General features: G+C 44.2%; 1 protein-coding gene across 1 annotated transcript; it reads right to left on the bottom strand.

Annotated features, from left to right (window-relative positions):
• Positions 1-11,193: 11,193 nt before the first annotated feature.
• On the bottom strand, positions 11,194-12,673 carry LOC136443509 (transcription factor HES-4-like). The gene is made up of 3 exons (XM_066440777.1): positions 12,510-12,673; positions 12,275-12,370; positions 11,194-12,146 (listed from the first exon to the last, which is right to left on the bottom strand). The coding sequence occupies exons 1-3, from the start codon at positions 12,555-12,557 to the stop codon at positions 11,427-11,429; spliced, it is 864 nt and encodes a 287-aa protein (XP_066296874.1). The 5' UTR covers positions 12,558-12,673; the 3' UTR covers positions 11,194-11,426.
• Between the last annotated feature and the right edge of the window lie 6,366 nt (positions 12,674-19,039).

Here is a 19,039-nt window from a genome sequence, read left to right as displayed (position 1 = left end):
ACATGTCGACACCATATAGTGTTCTAGACCCTACATAATATCATTGCCGGTACAAAACGTTGTTAAAGTGAAACAGGGAAGTTCTCTTGCCCACAAGTTCCGAAGAGAACTCAATTTCCTGTCTACTCACAGACAATACAAGCACAAAAGTAGGTTAGTCGCGACACCATATAGTGTTCTAGACCCTATATAATATCCTTGCCAGTACAAAACGTTGTAAAAGTGAAACAGGGAAGTACATTTAAAGTTCCGAGCTGTACTACTTTTTAACACAGCATTGACCATATACAAAGTGGGGTCACAGTGTTCGGGACACCCGAGACGGAAGTTTTCCTTTGTATGTTTTCAGTCTGTATCTCTCACCACCCAAGAGTGTTTGTTGTCTCTAACCATGCCGTCATCGGTCGGGTGTTGTCCGCCAAAAACGCTATCCGCCACGTCAACAGGCGGGCGGTCTGGTGGTTGTCTCCGCTTTCACTGTGACAGGATTCCGGTCATACCTACACGGGCTACTCGTGCGTCACGGGACGGAAAGAAATCACGACCAGGTCTGTTTGTTGTTCAAGAAACGAGAAAGAACACCAGGCAACTGCATTGGAGAGGAGCTCACAGGAGAAATTTAACCCCTTTGCACTAGAGACTGCGACGACTGGGCGACCAAATATTTCGCAGATCGCTCAACGAATTTCGTGCAAAGAAAGAACGATTTTTCCTTGTTGGTTGTGTGTATGTTTGTGTGTGTGATTGTGTGCGTGTGTGTGCGTGTGTGTGTGTGTGTGTGTGTGTGTGTGTGTGTGTGTGTCTTTTAAACTATATACGTTTATATCATATTCCAATTACAGTATAATGATAAAAACCTTGATTGTACATTCATGCCCTATCACGGGCTAAGTACAGGCATATAGATGAAAAATACATGGTAACGTTCATATAATGACACTGACAGGATTTCTAATACTAACCTAAAACAATGGTTCTAAAACTACTCTAATTCTTTGGTTCGGCTTCTTTTCGTCTCTTTGTGATGTTACAAATTATGAAAGAGAGGGTCACACAAATCCAAATTTGGTCGCCGCACGGTCGCACAGCGATTGCCATCCAGTGTAAAGGAGACCTTAACAGCCGTATCATCACTGTTAAAAGTTAAAGTTCGTGTGTAATACTAGTAGACATGCCGCTAATTAGCTCCTACGAGGACGAATTCCTTTCTCCTAAGTACACGTGAGAATCATAATATTTCCAACTGTTATGAGATTTAATCAGTAACGCATCACGCAAAGAAATACCACAGAAGCATTATCCGTCCCGTAGTTGAATGGCAGAAGTCAACTACTAAAGTATTATGACTTCACTATAGCACTAGTAGCCTCTACCAGGCTCCACAGGTCGCTGGAAATAAAGCAGAAATTTGCCAAATAGACAGATAACATGCCAGAGGAGTTAGGTCGCGAACTGTACTCCCTGACCTCTGGCATGTTATATCTATCTGTCTATTTGGCAAATCAAATGTCTACTATCTTCCCAGCGTCCTGTGGAGCCTGGTAGAGGCTATAGTACTAGGTGCATTGAAGCAAAATACCTTTTGCATTATCAGTAAATCAAGAAATAAGCTAACCTCCGTTGCAAACTCTCTCCGACTGTTTTCTTACCGTTTTCTTATGACATTTCTTTTTCTTATTGCTGGTCGGGAAGAAAGAATGTAAAAAGAAAATGGTAACTTATTATAAATAAAAGAAAACAGACGGGAAAGTCTGCAACGGGGTTTATGATAAGCAAATTTGTATCATTTTGGCCGCGATATCTTACAGGTCAAAATAGCAAAAAAATGGACAATCAAGTATTGTGCGTTGATCCACAAAATGGGCAAACCAAAGACGTTTGAAATTGAAGGTCCTTGAACAAACCGAGTCTCATTCAATCGGTTTTCTGAGTACGCTAACGGTTGAAAGATGCTAGACTAATTGAACAAGCAGACATTAGTTCCACAAATATGATCTCAACAACTCCAAGTGCTTTTAACTACATTTTGTGTACCCAAGCTGTCAAACAAATCTAGCGTGAACTTGGAAGTACTCTTCAGACCAAGTCAACCCAACGAGTACTTCACCGTTTCCATGGAGTTGAGTCTGAAGCCACTGGAGAATTCAAATAACGGAGGATTTGTGAAATGAAGACGTTGTTTTGTCTAGTCTTCCAGAAAAATGCAATTGATAATGAATTATTGAAGATGGTTCAAAAGTTTAATTTTTTTTTCCTGTCTTATGAATGTTATGATCATTATATTCCCCTTCCAGTGGGAAGTGGGATATACTGTTTTTGCTTGCCTGTTCTTCTTCTTCTTCTTCTTTCTTCTTCTGCCAAAAACCAAGTAGATGTGCGGTGGTAGCTCTACTAATGGTATTGCAGCAAGTTATATGTACCTTATGTTGCAATGTACGGATGTTATATTTGAGATGTAGGTACCTATAGGAAAGGTGAATACACCTGACAATAAATTATGCTAATAAGGACATCATTTGCATAATTTATGCAAAAACTTGTATTGCGTTTACAGTAAAAGCTGCAGATGTCATATTTGAGATGTAGATAAATTTAGGAAAGGTAAACACACCTGGCCGTGAATTATGCTAATGAGGACCTCATTTGCATAATTTATGTATATCCCTTACCGTAAAGACTACGGATGGCATATTTCAGATGTAGGTACCTTTAGGAGAGGTGAACACACCTGTACATAAATTATGCTAATGTGGACCTCATTTGCATAATTTATGCATAAACTTGTATTTCCCTTACCGTGAAAGCTACGGATGTCATATTTGAGATGTACGTACCATTAGGAAGGGTCACAAAACCTGGCCATAAATTATGCTAATGAGGGCCTCGTTTGCATAATTTATGTATATCCCTTACCGTAAAGGCTACGGATGCCATATTTCAGATGTAGGTACCTTTAGGAGAGGTGAACACACCTGTATATAAATTATGCTAATGTGGACCTCATTTGCATAATTTATGCATAAACTTGTTTTTCCCTTACTGTTAAGACTACGGATGAGATGCAGGTACCTTTAGGAAAGGTCAGAAAACCTGGCCATAAATTATGCTAATGAGTGCATTATGCATAATTTATGCATATCCCTAACCATAAAAGCTACGGATGTCATATTTGAGATGTAGGTACCTTTAGGAAAGGTGAACACACCTTGCCATACATTATGCTAATGCCGACCTCCTTTGCATAATTTATGCAGAAACTTCGTAATATCCTTACAGTCAATGCTAAGGATGTCATATTTGAGGTGTAGGTAATGGGAGGGGAATATTCTGCATTTTCCCGAAAATATTGCCATTCTAGTAATTCATCTGTGTTAGCGTGAATGTTGGTAATCCGTGCATGTTTATACGTGCGCCTATTCTAGAGTAACAATACTAGAGTTACATTAGAGTATGTACAACGTAACATCTGTCTTTGGTGAAATAATCAAAGATAAACTTTAAAGTCCTGATCATTAGATAATCCATTTAGAGACGCTTCATCGGACGTCCTAATCCTACGGCGCGTCATTTTAATTATGCAGGATTCCATGTCCGTCTTTAGCCTCCTTCGCAGACTTCCTATGACAGCGGCGTATATATTGGGGGGGGGGGGGTTCTCTAAAGGGAGTTGTGTAGCCAAGGGAGTTGTGTAGCCGAGGGACGGCCGCTGTTCATATGGATATGAACAGCGGCCGTCCCTCGGCTACACAACTCCCTTGGCTACACAACTCCCTTTAGAGAACCTCCCCCCCCCCCCCCCCAATATGTACGCCGCTGTCATAGGAAGTCTGCGAAGGAGGCTAGTCCGTCTTTTCGTGTTCCATGTTAATATTCCATGTTATTTGCCGTACATTGTTGTTGCAATTGTTGTGCAATAAACTTGACTTGACTTGTAACGACAGTGCTACAGCCTCGGACAACATTGTACAGTTGAATCATGAGAAATTCTGAAAGGGCAAACGAAAATGAAAATAAGTGCAAATGAATATGTGTCTTTTCTTGTCTGTATACGCACCTATTATGTTACCTAGGAGGGAACACGTAGTACATATACTACAGTTAAAAATTTGAGAGACTTGGAATTGTTATAAGGTCGATATGCTACAGTATAATGTATGTAAAGTTTATTTGCAAGTTCGTGCTCGAAGCCTAATTTGCAGCTACGTAGAGTTGAAAAACTTACATGTGGTAGAGACACAGGAACATACATGTGACAAGGACAGTGACTGACATTAATGTAAGAAAAAAACACAAATTCAAACGCCAGTATTGGCTTTATCTAAACGTAAACAAGTTGGGTTTGGCTTCTTTTTTGGAAGCAGAATTTGACGGAAAGCACCACTTTTGTCTACCCTATTCTTTTGTGGGTTCTGTGATTTTAAAAGTAGCTTCAAAAAACTTTGTGCGTCCGTAGGTATAAGTTTACCTAGGAGGGGTCGGGTAGTTGCGTATGACGTCAGGAACATATATATCTAGGTATGTTTCTATAGTGAGGGAGGGGTCGCATGTGATTAGGCCCGGAAGTTGTTGTCGACTGTATAATGTTACAACAACACGTACTATACATATACATGTAAGGCACCCCAGGGTAGGGATTGCAGTCTTGAGGTCGTCTGTAAACTCCAAGACAAAAGTTGGAAACTTCCAATGACGCAGGTTCGTCTTTGTTGTGATCACTTTGTCTCCCTCCCCTCTGTCTTTATTCCCTACCTTTATTGACCGGTCTCATAATCCAAAAGAAACAAATCTCGGATCAAAAGAACATCCGGTTTCCTATTATTCCTGACTTAATGACTTCCTTTGTCGGACAGCGCGATGTTCTGAGGCGGTGTTCGCGTGTTGTGGGACGGTAAGCCCACCCTACGCCGCCGGTGTTGTGGTTGTAACGATGATCGGGAGGGTTCGGGTCGCTCACACGCTCCCGGGGTCACCCGATAATGCCGCCCGGTGTTTGGGGTGGACCTCCGCACGGGCGATCGGCTTGCGGACCCTTGGTAGTCACCAGTTAATACCGGTCAACTTCTTCACATTCACGGATGAACAACAGAAAGCTGCAGTCTCCCCTCGGCTGTTTTCTTTTTACTGATCTCTTATGCTTAGGTCACATTTCCAATCCGGGGCCCAGTCGGGCAGCTAGCGGGAACGAAAAATATGATATAAAAGACAACAAAAGACAAAAAACGTTAAGAATTACCCCTAACTACGTGTACAAATTGTATATTTTCTTGATATGCATTGTTTATTTTTCGTTTTCGCCGACACCCCGGCCGGGCCCCGGCTTGGGAATGTGACCTAAGCATTACATAAGTTATTACATTTTCATTTTTTCTTATTCAATACTGGCCAAGGGGGAGTCCGACTTCTCTCGGCTTCTTGAAAGACTCTCGATCCGTAATAAGAAAGAAATGTAGTAAGATATCGGCCGAGTAGCCTCCTTCGCAGACTTCGTAGAATGGCGGTATATGTATTGGGGGGGGGGGGGGGGGGGGGGGGGGCACACAAGGGAGTTATGTAGCCGAGGGAGTTGTGTAGCTCAGGGGTGACCGCCGTCCTATCAATGACGGTCACCCCTCGGCTACACAACTCCCTCGGCTACATAACTCCCTTGTGTGTGCCACCCCCCCCCCCCCCAACCCCAATACATATGCCGCCGTTCTAGAAAGTCTGCGAAGGAGGCTATCGGCCGAGGGAGTCTGCAACGGAGGCTACAAAAAGCTACTCTCCCCTCTACCAAGGAGGTTAAATATCTAACATCCTTGCCTCCACCGCATGTATGTTTCTAAAGTCGTGACATACTTGCAAGAACTTGAACTTCGGAAGTCTTCGCTGGGGAAGCGGAACTTGCAAATGAACTTAATCGGATAGTCCATAGTCAACCAATGGCGAGATCCTCGACATTTAGAAACATAACGAATTCTATATTATTTCATCCCAAGACCAGATTCAATACTTCGCATATTTCATCAGTTTTCACCGTTCACTTTCCTACTTGTTTTCCGCATATGGCGAGGCTAACAGAAAACAATGCGCACTGCTAAACAGATAAAACGTCACAAAAGTTGTGCAAAAGAAGCTCTACATGGATTGTGCCTTTCCTATCTTATCTATGCCAATTTGATTGACAAGACGACATACCATGTTACAAACATACAACATGCATTTTGAAGTTATCCCCACTGCAGGAATCTCGCCACAGAGACGTGTTCAATTTCCTTGATTGTTGCTAATTAATGAATGAATGAATGAGTGAGTGAGTGTATTAACAGACAACATTAGCCTCTATCAGGATGTCCTGACGTGGCAAACTATATTTATCGGTTGGCTAACTCCTCTAGCATGTTATCTGTCTATTTGGCCAATTTCTACTATTTTTCCAGCGACCCGTGAAGCCTGGTAGAGGCTAGCAAACTGTATATATTTTTATCGGCTGGTCAACTCCTCTAGTTTGTTATCTGTCTATTTTGCCGAGTTTTAAAGCCTGGAATCCAAACCTATTATAGCTCCCGAGTCTCCTCTCCGCTATTCGCAGAGAGGAGAATCGGGAGCTAAAGTAGGTTTGGATTCCAGGCTATGATTTTTACTCTTTCCAGCCACGTCTAGAGCCTGGCAGAGGCTATTCCAACATGGCTACCGCACTCCAAACAACACTAAACACATGGGAAGCCTTTTTTCCTCCCACTGGTGGGAAAGGTAAACCATTCCTTTTGACACCGCAGTGCGACGTGCTGCCTAGCCGGGCCTTGATGGACTCGAACTCCGTAAAACATTTAGCACCTTCCGGTGACTGTCAAATGTCAACTTTCCCATCCCGTCGTGTCTCCAGTCCCAGAATGTTCACACGTCGTTAGAATCAGCTTCCTGCGGTGACCGGATCAAAGAAAGCCGCGACAACATGTCGTCTTAGTGCGACATTCGGCAAGAAGGTGCTAACTTGGGGGAGGAGCGAGCTACACATGTGGGCCAGACTACCACAATAGACGAAACCCGAACGTTTTCAACTTGAACCTATTGACATGAAAATCGCCTCCCTTCCAATAAAAATCCTACCGACTTCTCTTATGAAAAGTTTTACCATTTGAAAGAGAGCATACGTCCAATAAAATCATTGCCGACGCTTTCCACATCAATGACGGTAAGGGTAGCTTGTATAGTTCCATTCAAATTTAAACTTCAAGAAGTACCAATAAAGTTTGCCGATGATTTCACGTTTTTGAATGAAACAATTGAAAGAAACCTCTGGTTTTGTCCGTTTCTTTTCATTTGAAAATGAACTGGTGCAATATCACAGGTACCGACCGAAATTTTGAAGACGTGTTAGAAGTGACACCTTTTTAGATGAAAATAACAGGGTCCAATAAAAAAGATTACCGACTTTTGACGACAATTGACCGAAGCCAAGTCTACGGGGTCAAACGGTGAAAGTTTTGGACAAAGAGGATGCCGAGATTTTCTACAGTTTTGAGACAACATAATAAAGTTATGAACATTATTTCTAGATTTGCCACAAGTAACTAGATGTTTTGAAAGTTTTGCACTTTTCTTTTCCTGTACGTATTCAAACCTCCCTCTAACTTTTCTTTACATTAGCCGCGGCAAAATGTGGGTGGTTAAAAGCAAAGCTACTGTCTTACCAAAAGCCTTTTTTACAGACAAATAAATAAATCAAATCTAAAGCCTGTGGTTGGATGATGACCAAGGTCACTCTACGTCCTTGATAAGGGACTTTATTCTTTGCTCCGCCAAACAAAATTGCAATGCATGGCCATCAAATTGTGAACTTTCCTCCCACATTCCAGACTTAGCATTCCGACCAACAATAGTAAATTGTTTTCGATCCCGACAGACTCCATTTAAATCTTTAACCTTGGGAAATCAAAGAACAAATCTCAAGGTCAATTGAAGGCGCCTGTTTTTGTTCACCTCGTTTGGTAAATAAATGAGTTCCAGTCGCAATAGTCTGGACTTCAAAAGTGCAGCCGTTCGCACTTGTGTTTTAGTTCCGCCGATTTTCTTCTCTGCCGTTTATCATAAAATCCTGATGATCTGACACTTTCTTGGCTGCTGTTTCGAGGAAGACCATAGGAAGCCATTCCCACATTTTTGCGGACGGTTTCCTATCGACCATGTTTGGCGAGCTATGGTAACTCCTTTTACCAGTTGGATACGGTCTTTGCCACCGAAAGATCTGCTTAGAGATTAGAACTATGGTACGTATGGGTAGCCTCTACCAGGCTCCAGAGGCGGCTGGAAAGAGTAGAACTTAGGTAAATACACCGAAAAACATACTAGAGAAGTTAGTCTGCTATAGGGGTACAGCCGACTCCCTTAGCATACTATTAACTCTATTTGGCCAAGGAGGTTGATTTGGGTAACTTCTACTATTTTTCCAGCCATCCGCGGAGCCTGGTAGAGGCTAACGTATGGGTACGACGTTATTGTGTCGTGTGTCCTTTTTGTAGGGCAAGTCACACCTTTTCTAGATCAAGTGTTGAGCGAAATATCAAAGGGTCTTGACTCTTGAACAGTGTGCCTTGGGTCGGGAATCCGTAGTACTGTACCAAGAGTCGTGTATCCAGGCTACTGCCAAAGCTATTGAGAAGATATATTGTTTTCGACGGCTGTGCGCGGGTTCGGGGATACCCGACACCCGCCCAGGCGCACCTGGCCGGCCCGTGTGGGGAGTTGGTACGGTACAAGCAAGCGGCGCATTCCGTCCACGCGCCGCCCGACCTGTCAGCAACACACCCCGCGCCCGGCCTTCACCGCACCACGCGCGCGTCACAACACTCCCACTCACTTCCTGAGCGGAAACAGCCGAGGAGTGACGAGTGGCGCGCGGGTGTCGGGCGAGGTCGTGGGAAAGTGGCCGAACACAGAACATCCACTGTAACGTATGGTCTGGGAGCCACAGGGACGTTAGGAGATATGTCGACAAACAAGACACAGCCGCTTTGGGTCTCCCCATGGACCACGTCTGCTACGAACATATTTTTATCCTCACGTAAATGAGCTATCAATATAAACGACACATTCCGACGTATACGTAGGTGATTTACGTCATCGTGACATAAATTGTTGGCCATAAAGATCTCCCTGTACAAAGATAGTTTTTCATTTCCTGAACAATTTAGTACCAACCATGTCCCACGTGTATAGTCCACGCTGTCAGTCAATCAGCCAGTTTTGTTGTAGTATGAACAGATTGTTACTGTATTTAGGACTTTCCTGGTTCACTCTCCAAGCAGATGTTCGGCTCCGTCTGGATTTTGACGTGATTTTGGGCGTTTTTGTCGGGCTTTCTATTTTGTCCCGTTTGCTTCATGTCGCCACGCCTAAAATCACGTCAAAAACCAGCCGTACCTCTGCTTGGAGAGTAGTGTTCAACACCCGTATCACTATTGTATCCCTACATCCCTCTATATTTTTCGCGCCATTGAGTCAGCTGTGGCCTAACCATTAACACGGGAAAAACCAGCCGTACCTCTGCTTGGAGAGTAGCTTTCCTGTAAGAACTAAGCTCTAGTGTTACACTTGGCTTTCTGAATAGTTTCAGCTAATTATTTACCAAACTTAGGCGCACTTTAGACCTACAATGTTATAAGGTCGTACGATCATCGTCGTAGGCGACGGTTTTCTTTAGACACACGGTCAGGAAATATCATGGGACCCCCGCGGCGCAGAATTCTATTGATGTGCGCGTGTGACTCAAAGTGAACTCTTTTGCTCAAATTCAAAATGGCGGGGGAACCGCTTGTTTTCGTCAAAAGATGAAGCTTTTACTGACTTTGCAACAACTGTTGCCCTGCAGATGAGACGTTGAGAACGGTGCTCAACAAAGAAAGAGATTGAGGCCGCTGGTACAGAGACGGACGGGATTTAACCCGAGTTCGTGGCCGCAGCCGGGGATGGATCGAGGAATAGGGGCATACTAGAGAAGTAGCCACTGGTAGCAGGGCGTCGTGCCGGAATAACCGGTTGCAGATGAGAAAAATATGTTTCCGTTGCTAACTGCATGCATATTTACAAAGAAAACGATAGAAACTTTCCTTCCCGGACAGGAAACAGCACGCTGTAGGCTTATTAGCATATCACCCACTTCCGTCGCCGGCGACGATTCTTCTTTAGACAAGAAAAACACAGCCACAGGCCCCCCCGCTGAACGTCGTGCGACTGGGTCCGAGGTGGTCGCACGACATTTCGAGGATTTCCCGTTTATTGCCGTCGTACGATTGTTTTGATTGTCTTTAGACGGCCAAAAAATACCGTCGCCGGCGACGTCGCCCACGACGATGATCGCACGACTCTAAAATGTCGTAGGTGTAAAGAGGCCCTTATTTCGAAGTGAACAGACAACTTCACCCACAGCATTCTTTCTATAGCCGAATCCACACACTGCGCTGTTTCGAACCTTTTTCAGTCGATCTTACTACGGACGGCATAACGTGCGTGATTGTACCAAGGAGATTTAATCTTTGCTGAGACACTGTTGGATACTGAAACTGTTCGCTTGTGTCAAAAGTTCAAATGAAACATCACAGCAACATAACTGCATGAGATTGTGTCTAAGGAAATCCTCTCCACTTTGATTTAGGTACATGGTGAGAATTTTCCCCGCCCTGTGCGAAGGTGTTGCTGTTTTTACGGTCTCAATGCAGATGTCTGGCTTCGGAATATTTTTAGACGTTTTTGCCACTCTTCTGTTTGTCTTTCAGGTGGTGCGTTTTCACCATGCAAGTTTCACAAGGGAATATAGCACCATTTGAAGACATGTGCTGCTTTAGAGAATATATTCTAGCCACGCGGAACATCTACTTGTTGTTAACCTTTCCCTACGTTTCCATCTTTTGTCTTTCAACTGGATCACCTTTTTTCGATCGGGACTTCGTTCATAATTTTACCCAAGGACTTGATTTTACTGACTTTTCGGGCGTGACTTTTTCCTTCCTTTTCCTACTATTACAGTACTAAGTACCGCACACCTACATACAAACACACATACGAACACACACACACACGTACACCAAACACACACACACACACGTATACAAATGTAATAGACTTCCTAGGGGGCTTTCTTCTTGAGGACAAAAGGCATTGTAACAATATAGCATTGAATTACTAAGATAACAAAAGGTATATGCAGGACAAGCCAAGTAAATTTCGATTTGTTTAATCTTCGTATTGAAAATGGGTACAAAATATAACATCTGTCTTCGATACATTCAATGTAACGTTATAGGCAATATAGATTTTTCTCTTCAACAATTATTTACATACAATCATAGGCGTCGTAAGCAGTGAAGTCGAGCACACACAATTGGAAAACATTTACACTGCATAACGTCCAGCGTCAGAAGTTTTTAAATGTCCATGAGTTATGATGATTTTCACCACGGCCTCCACATCTTCTCGGACTCGATGGGAAGGGGAGCTCGGACCGGCATGGTGGCGGGGCTGTGCGCGGTCTCGAACGGGGCGATCTTCTGTGGCGACACGGTGGTAGTAAGTCCGTTTACCGAGTTGGAAGTAGGCTCGGATTTGACAGTGACTCCGTTGGGCGAGTGCACAGCAACAAGTCCGTAGTTTTGTGGCGTGTTGGGAGCGTAGACTGGGATGACGTGACTGGGTACCTGACCGCCTGGGAACGCCTGGCTGGGCAGGAGAACAGCTACCGGCTCCCCTCCTGAGACCTGCCGGGGCACCACGGGGATCCCGCCGTACATTGTCGTCTGAGGACACGGGGCCTGCACGGGCGAGAGTTGTACGTGCTGACCGCCGGTGGGCGCCGCGGGAACCTGGACCTGGACGGGTTGAGCGTGCGGGAACACTGCGGGCTGGGCGGCGGGGTACGTCCCGGGACGAGCGGGGCTGCAGCTCCCGGCCAGGTGGTTGAGCAGCCGCTGTCTGACTTGGGTGTCCACGCTGTCAGAAGCGCCCAGGAAGCGGTTCACCTCCATCAGACACTCGGCGAAGCCGGCGCGGTACTGGCCGGGCAGGGACGGGCTCGTGTTGGCGGCGGCCGTCAGCTGCTGGCGCTGTAGCCCGCGGAGATGTTTGACGGTCATCTCCAGGATGTCTGCCTTCTCAAGCTTGGAGTGGCGGGAGCTCTGTGAAAATACGAGGAAAGACTTGGTAAATACACGACTCTACAATACACGGGCACTACAAAAATCACAAGTGCTAACATAAACATCAAAAGAAACCATAAAATGCCAAAGGATGGACAAATACTTACGTCTTTTTTGAGGGCGTCCAAGATGAGAGCCTTGAGTTGGTTCAGGCTGTCGTTGATTCTAGCCCGTCGTCTCTTTTCCATGATCGGCTTGGAGGACTGTAGGCGAAAAGAACAAACATTTAGATCCATGCCAAGGGGAAACCTCATTGAAACTTGTACGAAGCTGAGCAAATGAAAACACATGTAAAAGAAATACCGTGCAACAAGTTGTGCACAATTTAGTGTTGTATCTCACCTTACGAGTCTCTCCTAGTCTCTTTTCCACGATTCTGTCTGCAGGCATGTTGAACGCAAGCGAGCGCGAGTTGAAGTATGACAAGTGTGAGTTCTGGGCAGACGTTCGGAGTTGCTTACAGCGACGTAGTCCGCGTGTCGTTTGTAAAACTAACCCGTGCCTGGCTGACTTTTATCTCGAGCGAAGCCCAGGCGATCTTTGGGGGCGGAGGGTTCCCACACTACATTCCCGTACTCCTAACCAATCAGAGAGCAGGCTTGAATCCAATCTCGGCCTTCCATTGGTTCAAAATCACTGCAGCTCGCTCATGAGGAGCGGTGATTGGTCTGACGCTTAACCTAGTCTCGGATCATGTTACCGACGGCCGCGCCAGTCGACATCTGTTGGCATGCGGGCGCAAAGTGGCGCTTATTAGCCTGCCAAACACGTGCCGGACCCTTTGTCTGCGGCCGTGCGGAGTGTGGGAAAACCCCGCCCACAAGTCCTGACGCTGCCCGACTGTAAACAAGTACGGCAAATGTAAATAAGAAGCCTCTGATAAGTGGCTAATGCCTCACGTCGTTATCTTGAAGGGTAAGACGTGGAAAAGACTTGGGATCAGCGTCTTAGACCAGACTTCTTGAGGACTACAAGAAGAAATATGGTGCTAATCTGTCGTCACGTTTGTTCGTGGAATGGTTTGAGGAATGCCATTGGACACGCGGGGCCAAGAGTCAAGCAGTGAGATGAGAGCCCCTCGCCGGGTTTCCCACGAGTTTGCAGTGCACAACACTTGGACCGTATCAACCCCAATTTCGCACGATGAGGGGAGAAAAAAGAAACAATTAACCTCAGATGTTAGAGAAACTCCTTCGTGTCCTATTCGCGAACGCGAAATTTAGCTGACCAGTACTTGAATGTTATTTCTTAATCTTCACTCCTGCTTTTGCGTCTGTCTTCTAACAAATAAAACTGTGAGCAGAAACAGGGTGAACACGTACAAATGTTGTAGCCTTCAAAGGTTTGCCTACAGCTGAATCTAGTTTCATGACATGTCGACACTGGTGTTGAGTCTTTCTATATCCCAAATGTCTCGACTTACTGCCATCAACCACCTACACAACTATGTTATGTATTGATAAGGCTCCCTCAAGATTGACTTACGCAGCAATTTTCCCAAACATAAGAAATTGAGGCGACTCCAGCTTCTAACCTTTTTTTACAGTTTACATCGCAAATATATATTTAGAGCGTTTTATGATACCAGTAACAAGTCTTTCCCGGAAAGGAGATGATGGCCTTATCAGCCAGTCCCTTTTTGAGGGTTCACACTTCATAGTGCAAGTCCAATAAATTCCTAGTTATAGTCTTTCTTTTTTGGCCATCTCAAAATGTCTGGTTGCCAAATCTCTCCAGTAAGTCACGGGAAAGGCGCCCTTGACCCAAAGCGGGCATCTGACGGCACGTCAAGCGTGTACAAGTATGGAATCCGAGGGTATGCGTGACACGCGCCCGGACGGTACCCCCGCCGGTGGTGGCGGTCTGGCCACGCGCCCAGCGGACGTTGTAAAAGGCCAGACCGTATGCACCCTACAATAGGGACCGTCGCTCACCCCCATCCCATAATGGGGCTGACCCAGTTTCTGTCATGGTTCCAAAATTGTTGTATGAACTGGACGCTTCCACTTCGCCGGCGAGGGGTGTAAATGAACAAATACATTACAGAAGTTATATCTCTGCCCTTTTTATTAGAGATTGGCGTGCTTCAGATTACAAGAGACATTTTTGTTGCGAAGGCATTGAGAGGTCGCAAATGAATAAGTCACATCTAAATCTTTTTTTCTTTGTTTCCGAAGGAGTTTTTACTAATAATTAGCCTCCGTTGGAGACTCCTTTCGGCTGTTTTCTTTTACAAGTTACAGTTTTACTATCACATTTTTTTTTCTTATAGCTGGCCGGGCTAGTTTTTACTATTCCTTAACAAGTTTTAACTGTAATTTCCACAAAAGTTGGACTTACACTCAAGGAGTGAGCAATCCAGTGAGTTTTTTTCTATGTTAGGAACCTTCCTGTGTGAATTTACAATACACCCTCAAGTTTATTTATGACCACTCGATCAATCTCGCGGAAAGACGGGAGTGTGTTTAATGTGTGTGTACTCATGTGAAGTGTTTGAAATGGTGACAGGAAAAGGGACGCATCAGCATCCTCCGTTTGCTTTTCCCACACTAAAAAGGAGCCCAGTTCCATCAATGAGGTTTTGATAAAATAACTCTCAGGCTTGGATTTCGTTGCTCACTTTGCAATACTATTACACTCGCGTATTTTATCACAGTTTTACACACAGAGGCAAATATGACCACTGGTTTGAAAAAATAGTCTTTCCTTTAGGCCAAGCTAGGCTTTGATATATAGCCAAGGAGGTTATTTTACCCTCCTTGGCTTAGCCAAAACAGAGACCGCCAGTCGTTGATTTTACCCTTGATTTTACCAAGGAGGTAAAAAAGTCAATTGCAACCAAAGGAACCTTTTGAAAGTCATATAGTAATTGATCATTGAAGTGTTAAACAATAAGGCAAAATCTGCACCCGCCTTCACAAAGATTACGGTCCACGCGCTACACGAAGGGTGAAATTTGCTTGTCGCGTGTCTGAATAATGTGCAACAGTTTCCCACAGCTCACAGTTCTATACGTTCCGTTGTCTTCCACACTCCGACCGGTTTTTTCCCACCATTCCCACGTCCCCTGAGTGCGAGAATTCCTTTGTGATGCTGAGGAAACCTGTTGGTGCGCCATTGTCGTCCTACCGCTACCACGGCGTTCCCACGACCCTCTTTTTCTCATGCAAAAATCCGGCCTACAAGGGGTCGTTGTTACACCGACATCAGCGCGAACTGTTTGCACAGAGCTGTCTGGTCGGCCTGACATCTGCTCGCCATTTTCACCGGGCTTCGGTCACGTGACTCCAAAAAGCGCGGGAATGTCGTCATGGAGAAACAGGCCTGGGCCTAGCCTCTACCAGGCTCCACAAGATGGCTGGGAAAATAGTAGGAATCGGCAAATAAAGGGAGTTAGCTACGGAGAGAGGGTCCAATCTGGAGAGAGGGTATATCTGCCATCTACTCCCTTTATTTGCCGATTCCTACTATTTTCCCAGCCATCTTGCGGAGCCTGGTAGAGGCTAGCCTGGGCCTGGGACAAGACTGGTCAAGATCGTCAGTTACTTGTATTTCTACTGAAAAAATCCTTACATTTGGTCAGCTGACAAACTAATGAGGCGGAAATGGCGGATTGTCTTTCTGAACATGTACAAGGATTTGGATTTCTGAGAAAGATTTTACACCATCCTGACTCGCGCTTTTGCAAGACATTGTGACAATGTCACACAGGCGAGACTTTCGCACTACAAATTTCCCAAGGCCATCATTGAGTGCCAGTTTTTGTCAAAAAGATGGTAAGAAGTAGTAACTAGATGCTAGAGGTCACAACAAAAGAAACCAATGGCTATCTAACGCATGACGCGTGCCTCGCGAATGATGGTGAATGGCACAGGAAACCCATGCGGTTATGAAGTGAACTGCAGTCCACTTTATCACGATAAAGCATAACAGAAGCTTCCACACTGAAAAAGGCGTACTAAAAATTCAGTCATTATACACATATGCCACCAAAGGTGCCAACAACTGTACCCCCATCCGTGATGGTCCGTCCCTCACCCATGTTGTATATAACCAAAATCATGACAGGTTATCATCACAACATTGAGATCTGTCCCATTGCCCCCCACCCCACCCCTAGTCTGAGACTGAACCATGGCAACTGTTGGTCAGAAAGTACACTTGTTGGTCTATCATGATTTACCATTGACTGTTTTTCTGCTGTATACTTATACTGTAGTTATACAAACGAGGAATATCACTAGTAGAAATGTAGCTTCAAGCTACAAGCCAAAACAGACGGGAAGATTGCTTACAAACATCACTCCGAGGTGGAATTCGCGAAATGGCGCGATAAATCTGTCTCTCACACGAGAAGACGACAGCAGCATAGTGTCTCGCTTCTTTGCCTTTAATGAATTACTCTCCAAGCAGTGGTTCCGGCTTGTTTTTGACGTGTTTTTAGGCGTTTTTGTCTGCCTTTCTACTTTATCGCCGGAACCCCTCCTCTGCTTGAAGAGTACACAAAAATATTATCAATTTGCTGTGGAATATTTTGGTATAAGCTTCATCATTTTAGGACAATGAATATCAACAATGAACTATGCAACTTTCGTTTTGCACCATAGCAATAAACAAACCCAGGCGAAGTAAAAAATTTTAAAAAATTGCTCCCTGCCAAAGTTCCTCATGCATATTCTTCAAACCAATGTTATGTTTGCCAAAGCTAACTGCATGGGTTCGCCGGGGGACTAGATAAAGAAGCGTATAAATATTCATAAGTTCATTCTCATGAGCTTCACTTAATTAACGAGTGTGTGTTAAGCACCTTTTGTGAATCAAAGAGATAACTGGCTGATAGAAAAAGGAGGAGCAGATAGAGTGTTAATTGGTTTATTTTGTTCGTGTAAACAAACATCTGTCCGGTGGCATACACTGGATTTATCGTGGATGCGCTACAAAGCAAACAGCAAAGACAATTCTTTTGAGAAATTGTTGTTATTTTTCATACTTAAACTGTAGTAGAAATAAGATAATTCTTTTGAGAAATTGCCGTCGTTATTTTTCATATCTTAGCTGTAACAAAAATATCTTCAGTGAGAAATCAATACACGGTAAATATGAAATACAGAAATTTTGGTATTCATGAAAGACAACATAACAACAAAATGCATTGTCGTCAGACTCGTAACAGAAAGCACTGTTTTAGAAGTCACAAACTATAAAATTCAAAATTGGGAAACACTTTCCTAAAGATAAGAAATAATGTCCTTGGTCAACTGACTCTGACAATACAGACACCGACCCAAATTTGATGTGCTATGCGTTTTATGTATTGTAACAAGCACGTTTCAATGTTTGCACCTTTTCGTAACATTTCTAGACTGAATTTTCATTCTTTTGTATGTAAGAATCCTTTATTGCCATCTGGTTCGCCGCATGCACACTTGTGACCATGGCCCTCCTCTATTCCTTCACTTGGATTTGGAATCTGATATCATCACAGCCTCCCAGTACACGCAGGTGAAGACCAGGCGTCCACAGAATACAGTCAAATGTAGAAAAGCGCACATGGCACCGACTTAACCATGAAATAAGATTTCAGTAAGCCTTTTTTACTTTCAACAAAACTATATACAGCTTGGCCTCCCTGTCTTGTAGAGTCCTAAGAAAACTCAGTAACGAAACACCATCTCAAATTTCAGAAACAATCCAGCTTCTTGCACACACGAACAGATGGCAAGACTACCCATGTAACATGATCACGGTTCAAGTTACATTTTACAAAAAGTTAGTCAAAGAAAAAAAGTTTCATGTTGGGGTCGTTTCTTTATGGCCATCTGTAACCGGACCCCTTCTCATGTTACATGTCGAGGATACAGTCTTGCCAGACACATGCGCAGATGGCCAGAAATGATCACAGCGAGCTCAAGTTTCAGTGCAGGTGCAACGGGAAAGAAAGCCCCTCTCCCGGCTTGGTTTTTACTTGAACAGTTTGGTAACCGGACCCCATCTCAAGTTACAACCATAGTACCGCAAATGTAACACAATATCCCCACAGGTAGTCCACCAGCGTGCGCGGTAACTCGAACCGTGCTCAGATTTCATTCAAAGGCTCGTGCTTGTCCTTTTTTCATCCCTCTATTGAGAGAAGGCGAACAAAACCTCTACATGGTGGCTCTTCAGAACTCCGTCTTTCATCTTAGAAGACAGGGGAAGTGTTACTTGATACCGGGTCCGGTTTCATACATAAGTTTTGTACGATTTCCCCCCTACCTAAAGCAGCTGGCAAGTTTGCGAAGGTCTAAAATATTTAACCTCCTTGAAAATACGGACCTGTATTTTCAAACCAAACCCTTCTTCGTCAGACACTGCTAAAATGGATCAATAAAATTAATCTAGAACTGCAAGTGAGAAAAGAACAGAAAAACGGTATCATTTTGCAACTTCTATTTCACTCATGGCATGTTAAGTGTGTTAATAAACTTTTTATAGGTTGATATATTGAGTAAGAACAAGGAGATTTTATATGGAACTTCCTTGGTAAGAAGAATCTCAAATTTAAAAGGACGTGAAAAAAAATCGAAATTGTTTCGTCTGTGTTATGGTGTATCAGCGTTTCCAATAAGCTTTGCTCAGGACAAGGACCTAGGCTCATCCTAAAGCTTCTCTCGACTTCCTGGCGCCGTTGATTGAGGGCCTTTCTCAGAGTTCTCGCAGAAGCAATACATAAATGTATCGTGACTTTTCGCATCAAAACGCTACGCACGAATGCCATTGAACTACGGCGCTAATACAAAGTTTCGACAGATGTTTGTTAACTCGACACAAAACCATCAAATTAACACCGTTTCTGCCCCTCCTCTTCCTGTCATCCCATTCTCTCGGTAAGA

Source organism: Branchiostoma lanceolatum, chromosome 10 (genome assembly GCF_035083965.1).
Source record: "Branchiostoma lanceolatum isolate klBraLanc5 chromosome 10, klBraLanc5.hap2, whole genome shotgun sequence".
NCBI lineage: Eukaryota > Metazoa > Chordata > Leptocardii > Amphioxiformes > Branchiostomatidae > Branchiostoma > Branchiostoma lanceolatum.
This window is presented reverse-complemented; position numbering and strand designations above follow the sequence as displayed.